The 16377-nt window shown below is 51.5% G+C and overlaps 1 protein-coding gene across 3 annotated transcripts in view; it reads right to left on the minus strand.

Moving 5' to 3' along the window:
• Positions 1–6596: 6596 nt before the first annotated feature.
• SRGAP3 (SLIT-ROBO Rho GTPase activating protein 3) overlaps positions 6597–16377 on the minus strand; it is a gene marked incomplete at both ends in the record, with an annotated part of 250739 nt that continues 240958 nt past the window's right edge. For all 3 annotated transcript variants that reach the window (XM_082663233.1, XM_082663231.1, XM_082663232.1), the window contains 4 exons: positions 6597–7010; positions 10885–11212; positions 13390–13539; positions 14694–14874. In XM_082663233.1, coding sequence (XP_082519359.1) covers positions 6597–7010; positions 10885–11212; positions 13390–13539; positions 14694–14874 — 1073 coding nt within the window. The remainder of the gene's footprint in view (positions 7011–10884; positions 11213–13389; positions 13540–14693; positions 14875–16377) is intronic.

Consider the following 16377-nt stretch of genomic DNA (forward strand, 5'->3'; position numbering starts at 1 on the left):
AGCCCCTGCACATCACCTTCCTCATGTGTCAAATAGGGATGCTAACAGAATTTACCCCTGTGGATGGTCTTAAGGTTTCAGTGAGGTGAAGTATGTGAAGTACTCAGCACTGTGTTCTTGGAAGAACACCCAGCATGTGCTTGATGAATATTAGTTTTATTATTGTTAAGTTGACCTGGAGTCCAGGGATAAGTGCAAAGTTGGAGTATATCTGCATGAGCATTTTTCTAGCTTATCAGTTAGCTATTGCTGCGTAACTAACCACTCTACAACTCAGTGACCATTTAGTATTTATCATGGTCTACAGCACAAGGACAGCCCCCAGGATCTCCTTCGGGCAACTATTCATTCCTGAGAGAAGGTGTGGGTGGGGTTGACACCACCCTTGACACCAGGGGTTGTTTAGACCCTCTGGCTGCTTCAGGGATGACCTGCAGCGTAATTCTGACCGAGGTGAATCAAACTTAAGACTTTCCTTGTGTTGAAGCTGAGGAGGTGCAGGCAGGGGGAGCTGCCGCAGCCATCGGGCAATCGCAAGATATCGGAGAGCCCTGTGAGCATAAAGTTAACAGGCAGAGCTGAGTAGAGCCAGCCTGAGAAGAGGGGACCGCGGCCGGGAGACCACGCCACTCTCAGACCATCCGGCTTGGAGCCCGTCCTAGCCTGGAGTTCCCAGCTATGTGAGCAAGTAAATTCTCTTTCCTTAAGGCTATGTGGGTTGGATAGCTCGTCCCTCGCAGAGTCCTAAACAGATATGCCCAGAAGTGGGCAGTCCAGCAATGGACTGCTTTGGGGCTGGCAAAGCCATCAGGCAGCTAAAATGTGTCCTTTCTTTGTTCCTTCGTGGGTCAGAGATGCTGTCCTTTGCATCGTTGCTTTAATGAGTCAAAGTTGATTTAAGGATTCTGGAGTGATCGTCTTGTGCAATTAGACTGCGAGCAACTTGAGGGTAGGAACTGGGTCTCGTCCGTCTCCCCAGCAGCCAGCTTGGGGCAAGGCTCACACCAAGGTGCTTACCACACACTTGTTGAATGACAGGCTTCTTTTTCAGGGTTCTCAAGCAAGCACGGTTGCTTTGAGCCAGATAAGAGATTATGGAATGCACCCAAAATCTAGACCCTCAGCAGGCTGCACCGCATTGGAGCCTGGAATTAGCGAAAGGCCGCCACTGAGTGGTGAGTGGTTATGGGGGGACTCATGGATTCCCTGAGGCTGGCAGAAGACCTGGTTCTCTTCTGCAAAGGCCCCTGTGTGAAGGTCCACCAGAGGGCTCACTGGAAAGGAAAGGCCCGGTGTCTTCCTTGACTACGGCCCGCAGGGAGCTACCTTCATCATGGGATCCTGCCGCCAATCCCACTGTGATGAGCTTGCTTGAGGGCAGGCAAGACAATGAATGTGTAAACAGCACGGCTGAGGGGTCAGATGGGCTGAATTCAGATTCGGGCTCCTTCACTTCCTAGCCTGAGTTCGGACAAGTTGCTTAGCCTCTCAGAGCCTCCATTTCATCTTCTGCAGAATGGGGTTTAAGAAGGGTACTTACCTTCAATAGCTGTTTTGAGAATTTGATGAGAAATGCATACTTAATCTAGTGTCTGGGACAGAAATAAGTGATCAACAAACACTTCACACATGCACACACACACACACAATTCCAAGGGGCTGTATCACACGTGTGTAGACAACAGGTGCTAAAATGCTGCATATGCAGTCACACTGGCAATAGTATCCTGTGGCCTCCGCTGATTCGTCATAAGCTCAGGAAGGCCTCTCCTCAGATGACGGCTCCCCCTCCCCCTTGCCTTTGCTCTGACCGTCCTGGTTCTCGCTTTCCCAGCAGGCACCCCACACTTACCTCCTTCAGTTAGCTCTGCAGCGGACGCAGTCCTCTTTGGAAACTTGGCCTTCACAATGTTCGACCTGAGCTAAAGGACATCTCAGGGATGCTTCCCGGGGGAAGCACACTGACCGTGGACTGGAGGGTAGGAACACCCCCCTGGGGCCTCCCCATCCCCAGCGGGCGACCTCACCCTTCCAAAAAGCCACCGGAGCACGTTTGAGAAAAGTTAAGCTGTTTTATTTCACAGGATAGCTCCACGTCAAACCAGCAGGCACCATCAGAATACGCGACAGAGGATCCAGTCAGACACTCTACAGCACGGGCGCTGGGTTGTAAGGTAGAGAAATGATGTCCGGGAGAGGGCAACACTTATCGCCACACGGGGACAGGCAACCAGCAATCTCCTAGGGTGATTTCGGTTTGATTTTCCTGACAGTTTGGGGAGGAAGGAAACCAAAGGAAACGAAATAGACCAGCCACTCTGAAGCAATCAGAACCAAACCTATTGCCAAACCGAGTAAACAGTCACACTGCCGGGGACTAGAGCCTGAGCAGAAACTCTGGCCAGAAGCTACTTCCATTCGAGGGAAGCAAAACGCACTCTGGCTGCTCTGGTTCAAGGTTGTCGTTTGCCTGTCATTTGTCCTTTCACACAGAAAGGAGGTGTCGGCAAGTGGCAGTCCCAGAGGATGAGACGGCGGGACCCTGGCAGATCAACCTCAGAGAGGCAAGGAGGACGCAGACCTGGCAGCAAAGCCCCTGCCCTCAGCTCCCCCAGCAGCTTTAGGTATGTGCGGAATTCTCCACACGGCTGCTCAGAGGAGCGGGGACACCAGAGAACCGGGGAAGTTGCCATGAAACATCACCATTAGCTCTGCACAGCAGAAAATCATCTTAGCAACACCTCGGCTCACCCGCTTCCTGCCTTTTCCTCCAGGTCTCCCTCCCTGAACCCAGCAGCCCCTAACCCCCATGGTTGTGAGCCAGCCGTCCTTCTTTCTAGGTTTCTCAGGAGGATGAGGCATTTGCTCTAGTATGAAAGGTTAGGGACAGAGAGACTGAGAGGAAGAACCATTCCATTAGGCCTCATGGTTTGCCATCAGCTGTGTACGTGTGCTGAGCGCCAGGTAATGACCAGGTCCCAGGAAGTCCTCTGCATCCGTGCCTCCTGAATGAGAAAGAAATCCCCCTGACAAGGCACTCCGAGGGCCTCCAACAGGGAAGCAAGCCCCACGCCAGGCCCTTCCCTGTGCTGGCCCCCTGGGGGTACCACCAGCCAGTTCTGGAGTGTTTGTTTATAAGGCAGATCGCTGAGCTGCTAGTTCCGCCGGCAGCCGAGGGATGACTCCACTTCCCTGCATCTCTTCCCACTTGGATTTCTTCATGGAATAGGAACCTTTCGACCCTCGGGAATCCGTTTCTCTCCTGCCCCTGGGCCCAGTGACCTCAGAGAAAAGACTCCCAAGTCTGATTCCCAAGCTGACAATTCCCTCCAGTTGTGCGCTCTGTCTGGGGTTCAAAAGGCGCTTCAAGGTGAGAAATCGTTAGCACTGAAAACAAGGAAAGGCAAGAATTTTTCACAGAATCCCACAGCTCAGAGCAGCTCTTTAAGAGGAAAGGGGACTAAAGGGAGAGAGTGAGAGAGGGGTAGGAAGCACGGCTCATTCTCCGTTTTATCCAAGAAAGGTCCTTAGTGGCCGGAGGCTGGGCCCCAGGCCCAGGAAACTAGACCAGGAATGAATTGTCTTTGGTCAGTTTTAAATGAACATCTTGCTGGTTCATTCCTAAAAGAGACTGAACACCAGTAACACATAAAGACAAAAGGCTTGACCTCAGGGTAAGTTGAAGGTTAAGAAACTGTTCTGTGAAGAAAAAAAAAAAAAAAATTGCCCGTTATCAATGAACTGATCAGTACAGCTTTCGGTAATCGTGATGGACAAGCAGGTAAACACCACTTCCCCTTGTACAACTGGTTATACTGAGGACTACTAACTAGGTTACTACGTTTCCCCCCACGCTCACTGTACAGTTAGGTTTCTGGTACTTGTTTTTTACACTGATCTATCTACTAGGTGCAAAGATTTGGTGAGTGGCATTGGCTGTGATTTCATTGTAGCCTTTTTAAAAATTACAGTTTCACATTTTAACAGTTACTTTCCAGCATTTAAGCAAATACAGCAATATATAGTGGACTAACACAGGCAGGAGTCAGGACGAGAATGCCAATGCTCGTGACAGTGGGCGGGCCTGGATGCGCGTGGAGGGGGCCTGAGACATGCAGGGCGCCAGATGCGTGGGGCAGGGGGAAGTACTTTTCCACGTGGTTCTGCGTCAAGGCTCAGATTTGGAGCTGGATGAGTGAGGTGTGAGCTTCCCTAAATGTGAACTCACCAGCCATTTCCCAATGGAAGAATAGGTGCCTAAAGAAAAGAGCAAAGGCTCTGCCCTCAGGTAATTCAGTGAAAGGCAGGCCTATTTTCAATAAGGAAAGATGAAGTTAGTCATTTCAGAGGAAAATCCACATGATCTGACTGGTGTTATGTATTTCAGGCAACAGATCTGTCAACTCAGATTTTCACTTTTCATCTGGTAGTCATGGCAGAGAATGTGGCATTTTGCACAGGAGGCCACTGCATTTAAGGTCTGCGAGTCTCTCTGGGGTGGACATGAGAAGTCTCTTATCCCACTGAACAGCACAGCCTCCTTGCAAATAAATGACTTTAGGAGCTGGACCCAGCCCCACTCTCAGCCATCTATTAAATCTTGGACAAGTCACAGCCATCCTAAGGCCTTGCTTCCTCTCCTAACCTGTAATATGGGGGTATGTTTATGTGCTAAAAAGACAGAGGGCTCCTAGCTCGTTCTGAGCCTCTTTCATTTCCAGGAGTTACAGGCAAAACAAGGAAGGTCAAGTTTGTCACTGGCCTCTCCCTGGCATTCTCTTTTTGTGCCCTTTCTTATTCTTTCCTCCACTGTGTGCTCTCAAGGCCAGTGCTTCAGGCAAGGCAGCGTGGCTCACCACCCCTATACACCTAGGTAACGTGGCTTCATAGGTCCCCCCGTCTGGGGACCAGAGGAGAGGGCGAAACAATCCAATGGGCTGAAATGGTGATGATGGAATGTCAAGAGGTGATGTACCTGCAGGACTGGGCTTCATGGCTCCTATGAAGCTGGCAGGAAAATTCCACTGCCCACTTCTCAAATGCCATTAGGAGGTTTCAAAAGGATGGCGCTGGATGGTTTTCACCTTAGTGATGACCGTGAAGAGAGCAATCGTGTTGGCACAATGCTTTCTAGGTTGCATGGCTTGCTCGCTTACATTTTTATGGAGCAGGAGACAGAGGTTCAGTGAGGTGGGTGACACGCCCCCCAAACCTAACCCCATATTTTCAATTGAGTTAAATGTGCTGGAGGAGGTGGGCAAAAGGGAAGGGAAACGGGAGAGGGAAGCTTATTTCATTGCATAAAATCCACCGAAGAGTTCTCTAGGACGGCAAGTGCCAAGGACTCCCTCCCCGGCCCTGGTCTGAGGTGGGCACTTACGGTCCCGTGTGGTTCATGCAAGAGGCCACCAGCCAGAGCGTGTCACGGCCTGATTTCAAATTAAAATGATGGGACTCAAAGTCTCCTTGCCTGTTTAGTTCCAGATTTTGACACAGTATAATTAGTAGAAAGAGGAAAAGACAAAATTAAATATTTTGAAAATGGTATAAGTTAAACCTCTATAGTTACCACAGATTTATTCCTACAGCGTTTCTAGGTTTTGAAGTGTTCCACACCACTGTTTGGGTTTTTTTTTTCCTTTTTCCCAACCACACATAATACTGCGCTACGATGGGGCTCAGGCTCTCACCATCCCCTCTTCTACAGTCGAACACAGGCCGCTGCAGTCAGGGCTCTTCTCGCCAACGTCCTCCATGCCTTTGGGGTGCAGTTGGTCTTGGCCTCCGTGTGGAAAGGCAGGGTCTCTGGGGTGGACGGGGGGGGGGCTCTGTGAAGGGTTCCCCACCTCTGGGAGCAGCCTGCCCGGGGTACCACCTGCCCCACCCTTCCTTTAGGGGCAGACTGTTCTGGAAGGCCACAACTTCTGGAGACAGTGGGAGACTGGTTTTGTTTTTCTGCAGGTTAGTAGTATATTGCTTCATTCGCAGTTACTGTGGGCCTTAAATTCTCCCAGAAAAGTCCCTGCAAATCCCACCAAATAACTCAGCGGGAGATGTTTGGTGGCATGGGTCTGAGGTAAATCTAAGTTTCGTAAAAAGAAAAAGGAGATCCTATATACATTTCATATGTGTGTCCAGATCTAGTATATGTATATAGATGCATAAATATATATATACACACACACACTCCTACAGACACATACGTACATATATACGTGTACATATGCACATACACATACATACACACGTATGGATGCATGTAGAGAGAATGTCGAGAGAATAACTTTCCAGTGACGATACGCGGGTGAAGCCATTTAACATTTGCCACGACCTCGGGAAAGGCTCCGGCTGGGGCGGCTGCTCCTCTCCGCTTGGCCGTCTGTGTGCACACAGGAGGGAGGCCTGTGGATTCATGTGGCTGAAGGTGAGCTGTGGCTCGGGCCTGGGCCTCAGCTCCACACAGACCCGCTCCCAGGCTGACCTTCCGGGCCCTGCCCGACAAGGCCAGGAGCACCGGGAGGACGTGGGAGTCACAGAGGCCACCCTCGGCCACGGCGGGCCACGGCGGGCCGGGGCGGTGCCCGCCACCCCGCAGGTCACATGGTGCCCGACTTGTCGGCCGAGCTGTTGGGGAACATCTTCTCGGTGGGCGTCACGGCCGGGCTGCCCACGCCCGAGCTGCTGCTGCTGCTGGACCGATGCTGGACCACGGGCCGCACCGGCCGCATGGGGGGCGGGCGCAGCTGGGCGCCGGCCAGGCGGGCGGACAGGGCTGGCTTGAAGGTGGTCATCATCTCGGTGGAGGAACTGCTGCTGCGACGCATGGCGGCGTCGGGGTCGCGGATGACGATGGTGTGCAGGGGGCTGGCCGGCTCTGAGCTGATGGGGCCTGGCGGGTTCTTCAGGGGCTCCAGGGTGTCCAGCACCACATCTGGTGCCTGCTTGACTGTGTTCTGCCTCTCCAGTTCCCGCAGCTCGTGCAGAGCTGTGCTCATGGTCTTCTCGATGTCCTGGGGACAGGGAGAGCGCTCGTCAGCACAGAGTCTGGAGGGCTGGGATCTAACCCTTCTGGGGCTGCTACCCAGCTTGTAGGCTTCTTAGGGAGGCTTCCCCACAAATCTCATGGGAGGGATGGAGATTGGATCCCAGGGACTCTTATAACCATAAGGAAAATCAGTGTGAGTATCACAGACCTAGTGGTGGCAGGCTCTGCAGTCAGACAGACCTGGGTTCAAATCCTATTTCTGTGACTTCCCTGCTGTGTGACTGTGGGCAAGCCACCTTACCTCTCTGAGTCACAGAATCCTCATTTGTAGATTACAGACATGTATAATACTGACCTCAAGGGGTTGATGAGTATATTTAATGATATGGTCCCTGCGAAGAGCATGGCATGGCACCTGGTACCTAGTGAGTATTTCCAAATAATGACAATAACAATGACAATAACAGCTAAAACCGAGCACCAATTCAAGCCCCTTCCCCTAACAATTCATTTAATCCTCTCACTTATCTGGTAGGAACTACCATTACGCTCACGTCACACATGAGGAAATGGAAGCTCAGACTGGTTAAGTAACTTGTCCAAGGTCACACAGCTACTTAGCAGCATAGTAGTTCTGGCTCCAGCGTTCATGCCCCTAACTATTATTATTAAAAAATGTATCTCTCCTTTGTCCATAGGAAATTTGTGTGGAGGTTGTATATCAGAATGCTTGCAATGCTCACCCCAGGATGATAGGACTGTTACTTTCTTCTCTGTATTATAATCAGAACAATTTTTTAAAAAATGGGAAATTTAAAAAGCAACAAAAATCTTCATCTGCCTACACAATTCCCAGGGATATTGCGATATTTAAGAGCTCATCAGCATGAGAGCACTTTGAATGACACAGAGAGAGATTCTGGCAGCCCAGAGGGCCGACCTGGGGCTCAGCATTCCAGGAGTGAGCACTGGAGCTGGATGACAGCATTTAACCCAGGAGCCCTGGGCCTGGATGCAGAGCCCAGGTTTGGGAGGGAAAAAGGTTCCACTGCTACCGCTGCTGGGCAACCTCGGGCAAGTCTCAGTGGCTCCGCACAACACTCGGTCCAGGTGCTGAAAGCCCCCTGCTGGCCGTGAAGATGGGATGAGACAGTGGACGTGATGATACTTTGTGAACTGCTGGATGGTGGTTTTCACACTCCCTTCAGCCAGAGTCCTCGGCTCCCGTGGGGTTTCCCAGGGATGCCTCCACACAGAGGCAGGGGGAGCTGCTCAGGCTGAGCTGGGCCACCGAGAGGACAAGGAGGGACAGAACCGCTGCTGGAAAGTGCTGACCCACCTCAGGCTCCGGGATGACTATTGAGACACACTAGCTTTTCTGCCCTGGGGCAGCTCTGGGAAAACTGAAAGTCTGGTCAGACTGATGGGGCTGGTGCCCACAGGTGTCCTGCCGGCCCCTTCCTCGTCCACGTCTTCTTTCACCTCCTCTCCTCCCCTGTCCTCAGGCAGCTCCTGCCCGCTGGGTCTCCACGACAGGCTCCAATCTGGCCTCCATCAGGGTCCCAGCCTATCATCTTTTTTGGTGAAGAGACTACTGATGATTAGCTAATGGCTAATATTAGCATTTATGCTTCCCCAGGACATTTTATCCTTTGCCCTTAACACTGTCTACTTTAAAGAAGATGCTGTTTGTGCCTTTACCTACAAGGAATAACTGTGGGGCTGTGACGGGGGTCCCACCTGACAGGAGAGAAGGCAGTCCTGTCCCAACCTTTGCTACATCCCAACCCTGCAGTGATCAAGCCCGCCTTCCGCGTCTCAGTCTGCTTAAAGTCCCCCACTGACATCACTACTCTGTCTGCTCTACTCCAGCAGGAGCCAAAAGGCAAAACTAATAAATAAAATATAATTATCGCCCCTCCACCACCATCCCCACCACCACCACTCCACCCTCGCAGAGTGTGAGCCAGGAAGACAGCGAGTCCAGAGAAAGATCAGCTGGGGGGTTTAGGCGTGAGCCTTGCGTTAGTCTGAGAGGTGATGCCGTGATCTCAGAGTGGAGCTGCAGAGAGGCGCTGGGGAGCACGGACAGCGGGGGAAAACGATCCCTTTTCACCTCCTCTCGAACGAGACCTTCCCACCTTGGATGGCGGTGCTGCCAGATCCCCAAACTGCCTCTTTAACTGGGCTCCAGTCTAAATCCTAAAAGATATTTTGAGACCAGAGGATTTCAGGTAACTCCACCTACTACTACATAGCTGCCCTCCGCAGCCTGCAATGTCAAGTGCTCATCAGAGCCAATGCGGAGCAGGCTGGAGGCCATCCAGGGGGCCCTTGGCTATTTACATACCGTTTCCCATGCTCTGCTATCGAATGGCAGCTATCAAATTAGCGTGTGGAGATATGTCTGCAGACAGAAAATGCGAGCGGCATGCCCCACGTGTATTCTTTAGGCCGCTCTTGCAAAATGCTCTGTGACTAAAGGTCAAAGAAGTCTGGGAGATGGGTGTGCCCTGCTCTCTTTCTTGAAGATTCACAATGCACATCAACATATTTAATAATGCTTGTTGCAGACAACCCATTCAAATTTGCAAGACCAGCATTCCCCAAACTTTCTTGACCATAGAACACCTTTTTCCCCTCCACTATTACCCCATGGAACCAGTCTGCTGTGGGACCTGCTTTGGAAACAGTGGCGTAGACTTCATTTGATTCTCCGTGTAAAGGGCTCTGGGCCAGGCCTCAGGTGGCCTGACCTTCCAGGTGACGGCGGATGCTAGGGCAATGCTTCCCAAGAGAATGGCCTCCAACAATGGAGGGAGCAGCAGGCTGCCCGGCTGCTCTGCTGGACCCATGCCAAGATGCTGATACCTTGGGAGTGGGCATTGAGACCTGGGGCCAAACTAGATCCTGCGAGGTGTTTCACTTGCTGTGTTGATATCCCTGAGAACCTTTCCTGGCCTCCTCTAGAACACAGCCCCCAAGCTCTCAGCTTTCCCTTCCCCTTGTGAACAGGGATTCAAGGCCACTCTTCACAATACAATCCTAACCGACCCAAAGGTTCTAACTGTCTCTCTTTTCTAAACTGGGAGAAAACACTGGGAAGGGGATTCATAATGGGCATCCTGCCAAGTTCCAGAGGGAAAAATGGAAACTTCTGAACTATGATAAAAGTATCAAAAACACAGGAAAGTAGCTATGCAAATTATTAAACAACTTGAACAAACTGTCTCATAACAATTTCTTAAATGGATGTGTTTGGTTTGCTTGGCAAGTGTAAAAATCACACAGGTTTCTCATCCAGATTTTTTAAAAGTTATTTAAAAAAACACAAAACTCTAAAAGCACTCTTGAAACGCAAAGTCCCCTCATTCAAGACTCCTGACCCAGCTGCCATTTCACAGCTGTGTGTGTTACTGGTTGGCATCTCTCTCTTCTCTAAACCATAAGCTCCATGTGGGCAGGGCCTGGATCCATTTTAGGTCAATTATACTCTCAGTGCCAGCCAGTGATTGCCACACAACAGATGCTCAATCAGTATTTGTCAATAAATGAATGAATGAACAAATGAATGAATGAATGACAAGATGAACGAATGAAAACATGAAGAGCACAATCTTGCCATGTTATGGAGACGTCTACCATTACCACATCCCCACATCTGAGAATCCCACCTCTGGCCCTGGAGACTGGGCCCTTGGGTCTTCACAGGAGCCCCAGCCAGCAGTTGCACCCATCCAGCTTCCGCTCCCACAGGGGGGCCAGCTCATTATCTACCTCACGTTCTGGCTTAGCCTGAGCCTGGCCTGAAGGGCGAAGGGGTTCCCCCGTCTGCAGGTGCCCACCCCCTGCCCCTCTGGGTGTCGGCTGGCGCAGCCTGCCTTCCCGCCGGCCCTTACTTCTGCCAGGGCCTCGGCCTCCAGGGACTTGTGGTCCCCCAGGCTGCTGTGCCTGGTGGAGCCGCACGTCGACCGGATGCAGTGCCCTTCGGAGAGCGCCTTCTTGTCGGGGTAGTTGATGCTGCCGGCGCTCCCGAACGTCGCCATCCTCCGCTTCTCGGGGCTCTCGATCCGCCCCCGGGAGAGGGGGATTTTGTGGGGACTGCTGGGGCAGGCGGCGGCCCGGGGTGGCGTGTCTATGCTGGGGCCCAGGCCCCGGGGCGGGCTGTGTGTGTCTCCCCCGCTTCGGCGCCTGGGGATGGCTGCTCCATCAGATCGTAACCGCACTCTGCAAAGGAGCCAGGGGGCGGGGCGTGGGGCAGAGGTCAACCCTGGCCAGTGTCACACGGGTCAGCCAACCCCCAGGCCAAACGCTACACACTAGTCTAGGGAGTGGGTATAGTAAAGCCTCGTTCAGCCAGACTCTGCGGTTCTGCAGGGAAGGCACTGTCTGAGCACGTGACTCAGGCCCGCGGGTTTCATCTGCACACACGAAGGAGTCGGGGGCGTTCCAAGCTCCAGCCGGGGGTGGTGCCAATTACATAGTGAATCTCGTCTACACGTTAGGTCAGGGCCAGGAGGATTTCAACCTGGGAACACTTCGCTCCGGGTTAGGTGGGCCCATGGTATGTTCTTAAGCGGTTTAGAGGTCTCCATGATTCCAAAGGGCCTCTGACTGGTCTGAGGCATTGAGGCTTGACTATACCAAAGAGTTACCAGCTCCCTGCAAGCTCCCTGAAAGATGGCCCTGGTTTCCGTGGGGCAGCACAGACAACAAGCCTGGTGAAAACAGCGTGGGCTGGGGCTCAGGACACTGGGTTCTAAGCTCAGAAGGCCCCCCTGGGAACTGACCACAGCCCAGTGTTGTCACCAAAGGCTGTTCCTATGAGGCTTTTCCAGACCTTGGACAACTAGTCATTAAGAGTAAAATGTGCATCACTGGAACGCCTTGCGTGCACTTGGATACCTTTCACCCCTCAGGGAGGCCTGTGGTGGAGCGAAAAGGGGACTAGAGTGTCTATCAGGAAGGCGAATTCTTGTCCTGGCTCTGTCACAGACTTTCCAGTGACCTCTTTCAGACCCACTTTATTAATCTGTTAAATGGGCATAATATTCCTTGCCCACCTTCTGAGGGAGGTTCAGTAGGTGGGAAAGCACTTTGAAGAGGTTCTACCCACAGGAGATTTTGCTGTGTCCTATGGAGGGCACTGAAGACTCAAAGGCACTGGTGAGGGGAGGGAAGGCTGGAAGTGGCAAGGGGGCGGGGAAGAGGGGCAGAGTGCGGGAATGGATTGTGACGGGGACCAAGCTCAGTGTGGTCAGCAGCGCTTTAGACCCTGGGCCACCAGCCAAGCTAAGCACCTCCTGTGGGCACCCCAACAGCACCAAAGCATTGGTGTTCGAGAGGAAGAGTACTGGGAAAGAACGAGAAGAAGGTAGATGAAAGAGGACAGAGGGAGAGGGAAATTGAGGCAGGAGAAGATACGGCCCCCCTGGAAGTCAAGGGACCATGACTCTGTCATCTACCTACCCCAACCGTCCATCTGCCCTGATTCTATCACTTATCAGCACCCTGAACCGAACGGAATACACTGAAAAGAGGCACTGGGACTTTTGCTGAAATAACTTCATAAACATATGTTCCTATTGTGGCTGATTTCTCTGGCTTTATCTGCAAGTGCCCCATGTGTGGGTTGATCCCATGACCTCTCCACCAGAAAAACAAAGAATATGACATTTTGAGAATTCGATTAAGAAAGCAGTGACACACTGCCAGCTTTCCTTTCCAACGTCACATCTTGTGGGGAAGAAGGGGCCACGACAGCCTCCCTCTCTCCCTCCTTCTCTTTTCCTTATTGTATTTTTTTTCTTTAAACAGCCACGTGCTTTGGACTATACCTGTAGAGGGAGTGAGGAGCCCAGCTCCGTACCTGGCGGAAAGATCATGTGACAGCCCCGCCCACACGCAGGAGTGAAGAAACTGGCAAATCTGCTCCCACCAAATATGTGCGTGGAGCCGAGTGTCAATTTGCCCCCACGAAGTGGGTGTGAGGCTTCTGTTTCTGCAGTGCACTTCAGGGACTAAGTGAGCTTTACATCTTTAAATATAACAACTTAGGTCTTCAACAGAAAGTGGGGAGGAGGTGTAAGAACTGGAGACAGAGAGGAAAAATACTTGCCAACTTGCAACTCTCTCTTTCCCGTTTATTATTATTTTAAATAAAAAGCATTGGTTGCCAATATGTCTTTCCTCCTCTTTCTCCACCTCTGCCCCAAGCTGGATCACTTTCTACCTGACATTCTAGGCCAGTTCCAGCCAGCCCACCAGCTGTGCCCCATGTCATATCTTGTGGGGAAGAAGGGGCCACAACAACCTCCCTCTTTCCCTCCTGTGCTCTTGCTTCTCCCCAGTCAGACACAAACCGGCACTGTACTAGCCGCAAAGAATGAATCCGCGTTTCCTACCGGCCCATCACCCCCCCAAAGCCGTAATCCGAGATGTGCTCCGTGGGGGACTGGAGGTCGTTTTTGGAGGAGGCCTTGTCGTCCAGCAGTGGCCCACTGCTGGCCTCGCTGTCGGCCTTTTGGCTCAGGCTGTCCGAGAAGGCATCGTCCCTGGGGAGAAGGACAGACGTGAATTGGGAGGGATTCGCTCCAGAGAACCGACATGTGCTGAGACCTGAGGGGCTGGATCCACACACACCTCGTGGTTGAGCCGCTGCTGCTTCTCCAGCAGGAGGCCCTCTGTGGCACCGCCCGTGCCTACCTTCTCCTCCCCTCATCTAGGCTCTTCTCTCCCAGCTGCTCGAGACTGGGATAAGCTAAAGGGGAGGGTGTGCTGGAGAAATGGGGGAGGGGGCCTGCAAGCTGAGCCCTGGGCGATGAGCAGCAGTTTGGGGGTCCAGCGAGGGAGAAGGAAGGCATCTCCATCCCTCTCCGCACCCGGGGCTTTGAACAGGTGTGAGGGGCCTGGAGCTTGTTGGGGTGCCCTGCCCACCTCCCCCCCATGACCTCTCCCTGCCCTCAGAGGCCTGGGGACATCAGAGAGCTGCTTTGGATCGTCTTGTTGTTTGCCGAGCTCTGGACTTTTCTCTGTCTCCAGACCGTCCCCTTGAGGCCCAGCTTGGTGGCTGCTTCCTTGGTAAATCAGTTCCACCTGAGGCAGACTGGAGCTCGGAGGGAGTGTGTGCAGGAACCTTCACAGGCTTTCAAAGAATGGAAGGTGTAGACTTTCTGGGTATTATGGTGGGGCTAGGTATTTGGGATGTAGGGCTTTTTTTTAATGCCCAAAATTCTTTTTTAAAAAATAGTACCCTCTTAGCTGGAAATGAAGGGATGATTGTTTCTGCCCATCTCCTGAGACAGCCACCTCGGGGTAGAGAATGGTGGGCTATTAAGAGGGGAGTGGGATGGCCACTGGCTACAGGGAAGGCCCAGGAGGGTGGAGGTATATGGCAAGATCCACTGGACACTGAGAACCATAGTGGGTGATAAACGCCCTGGAGGCTGTCAGGTGGGCCGGGATGGTGAGCCAAGGGCACCAAACATTGTCCCTGTGGACTCTGAAGGATGAGCAATTTGCTTATTTGTTAAGTAGGTTACCATTCAAAGGGAGGTTAGACATAATCCATTCTTACGGAAGACCAAGTGTGTCATACCAGGGAGAGCAAAGTGCTGTCATACAATCCAGTACTCCCATTCCTGTGCCCATTCCAGACATCACTAATCAATCATGGCATTCTTCACAGAAGATCTCAATTCCCACTCACATGTCCTGTACAACTATGTACTGATGTGGGATGAGCCCATCCACGCCGTTGTGACGACCCTCCCACCAGTCCTCGGAGGCGCGGTGGTACAGGAGCAGTGAGGCTCCCTTCTTGAAGGACAGCTCACGCGGGGACCGCCCTACGTAGTCAAACTTGGCGATGGCCTCGATCTGCTCCACTTCTAGAAGGAAAGCAAGGGGAAGAGCATCTATGAGGCTAGCAGAAGAGCAGCCCAGGAGCCTCACTCAGATGGCCCTGGCTTCTGTGGGGCAGCACAGACAACAAGCCTGGTGAAAACAGCGTGGGCTGGGGCTCAGGACACTGGGTTCTAGGCTCAGGTCCACTCTCCATGCTGTGATCTCAGGCAGGCCATCTAACTTCCCCAAATGGAAAATGGGGCTGAAATACTACATCCTTACCTTCCACTGCCCTTCTTGTTCTCCACTTTTTAACACTTATTAAAACAATATTATAAGAAATTTCTTTTTCTTCTATCCCTTAATGCCAGCTCTGTTTCCATTTTTCCATGAACCCTTTCCCTCTTTGTTCACTTATAATACCACCAGTGGTTCTTACCTTTTGGGAAGTCAAACAGATGTTATATATGGATTCCCTTCCATGCAAAATATTGTACACAATTTTTAAGGGTTCCCAGAAGCTTCTCTTCAGAGCTCATTGTTATGGACTGAATTCTGTCTTCCCTCAAATCCAAATGTTGCAGCCCTCACTTCCAATGTAATGGTATTTGGAGATGAGGTGTTTAGGAAGTAATTAAGCTTAAGTGAGGTCATAAGGGCCCTAATCTGATAGAACTGGTGTCACTGAGAAGAGGAAGAGACGTCGGAGATCTCTCTTTCTGTCTCTTCACGTGCACAGTGGAAAGGCCTTGTGAGGACACAGTGAGAAGGCAGCTGTCTACAAGCCAGGAAGAGAGACAACAGCAGAGCCCAACCCTAATGGCACCTTGATCTTGGACTTCTAGCCTCCTGAACTGTGAGGAAATATATTTCTGTTGTTTAAGCCCCTCAGTCTGTGGTATTCTATTATGGCAGCCTGAGCTGACTAACACACTCATCCATGAACTTAATTTGGGGAGCGGGAGAATTCTTATGGGGGCTATAGATCAAGCATATCTCTTTGCACACACACATTTACCCATCAAAGCTTTATTCTTCTCTGGTCAGTGACAAGCCCTGCCTGAGTTAAGCAATGAGAACATAGCTCTTGCCCTTGAGACACTTCTACTGCCCAGCTCTGTCACCTCTTGTTTGTGTGACCGCAGGCAGGTTACATAATTTCTGTACATTTCAGTTGCCTTTAGGAGACTTAAACGATAATCCATGAAAGAAGACAAAAAGATGGCCAACAGGTGCATGAAAAGATGCTCAACATCATTAATCATCAGGAAAATGCAAATCAAAAATCAAAACCATGAGATATCACCTCATACCTGTTAGAATGGCTATTATGAGAACGACAAGAAACGACAAGAGTTGGCGAGGATGTGGAGAAAAGGAAATCCTTATGCACTGCTGGTGGGAAATAAATTGGTGCAGCCCCTACAGAAAACAGTATGGGGTTTCCTCCAAAAACTAAAAATAGAACTACCATGTGATCCAGCAATTCCACTTCTGGGTATTTATCCACAGGAAATGAAAACACTTAACTTGAAAGGATACCTGCA

This window comes from Grampus griseus (assembly GCF_964374135.1).
Source record: "Grampus griseus genome assembly, chromosome: 10".
Lineage (NCBI taxonomy): Eukaryota > Metazoa > Chordata > Mammalia > Artiodactyla > Delphinidae > Grampus > Grampus griseus.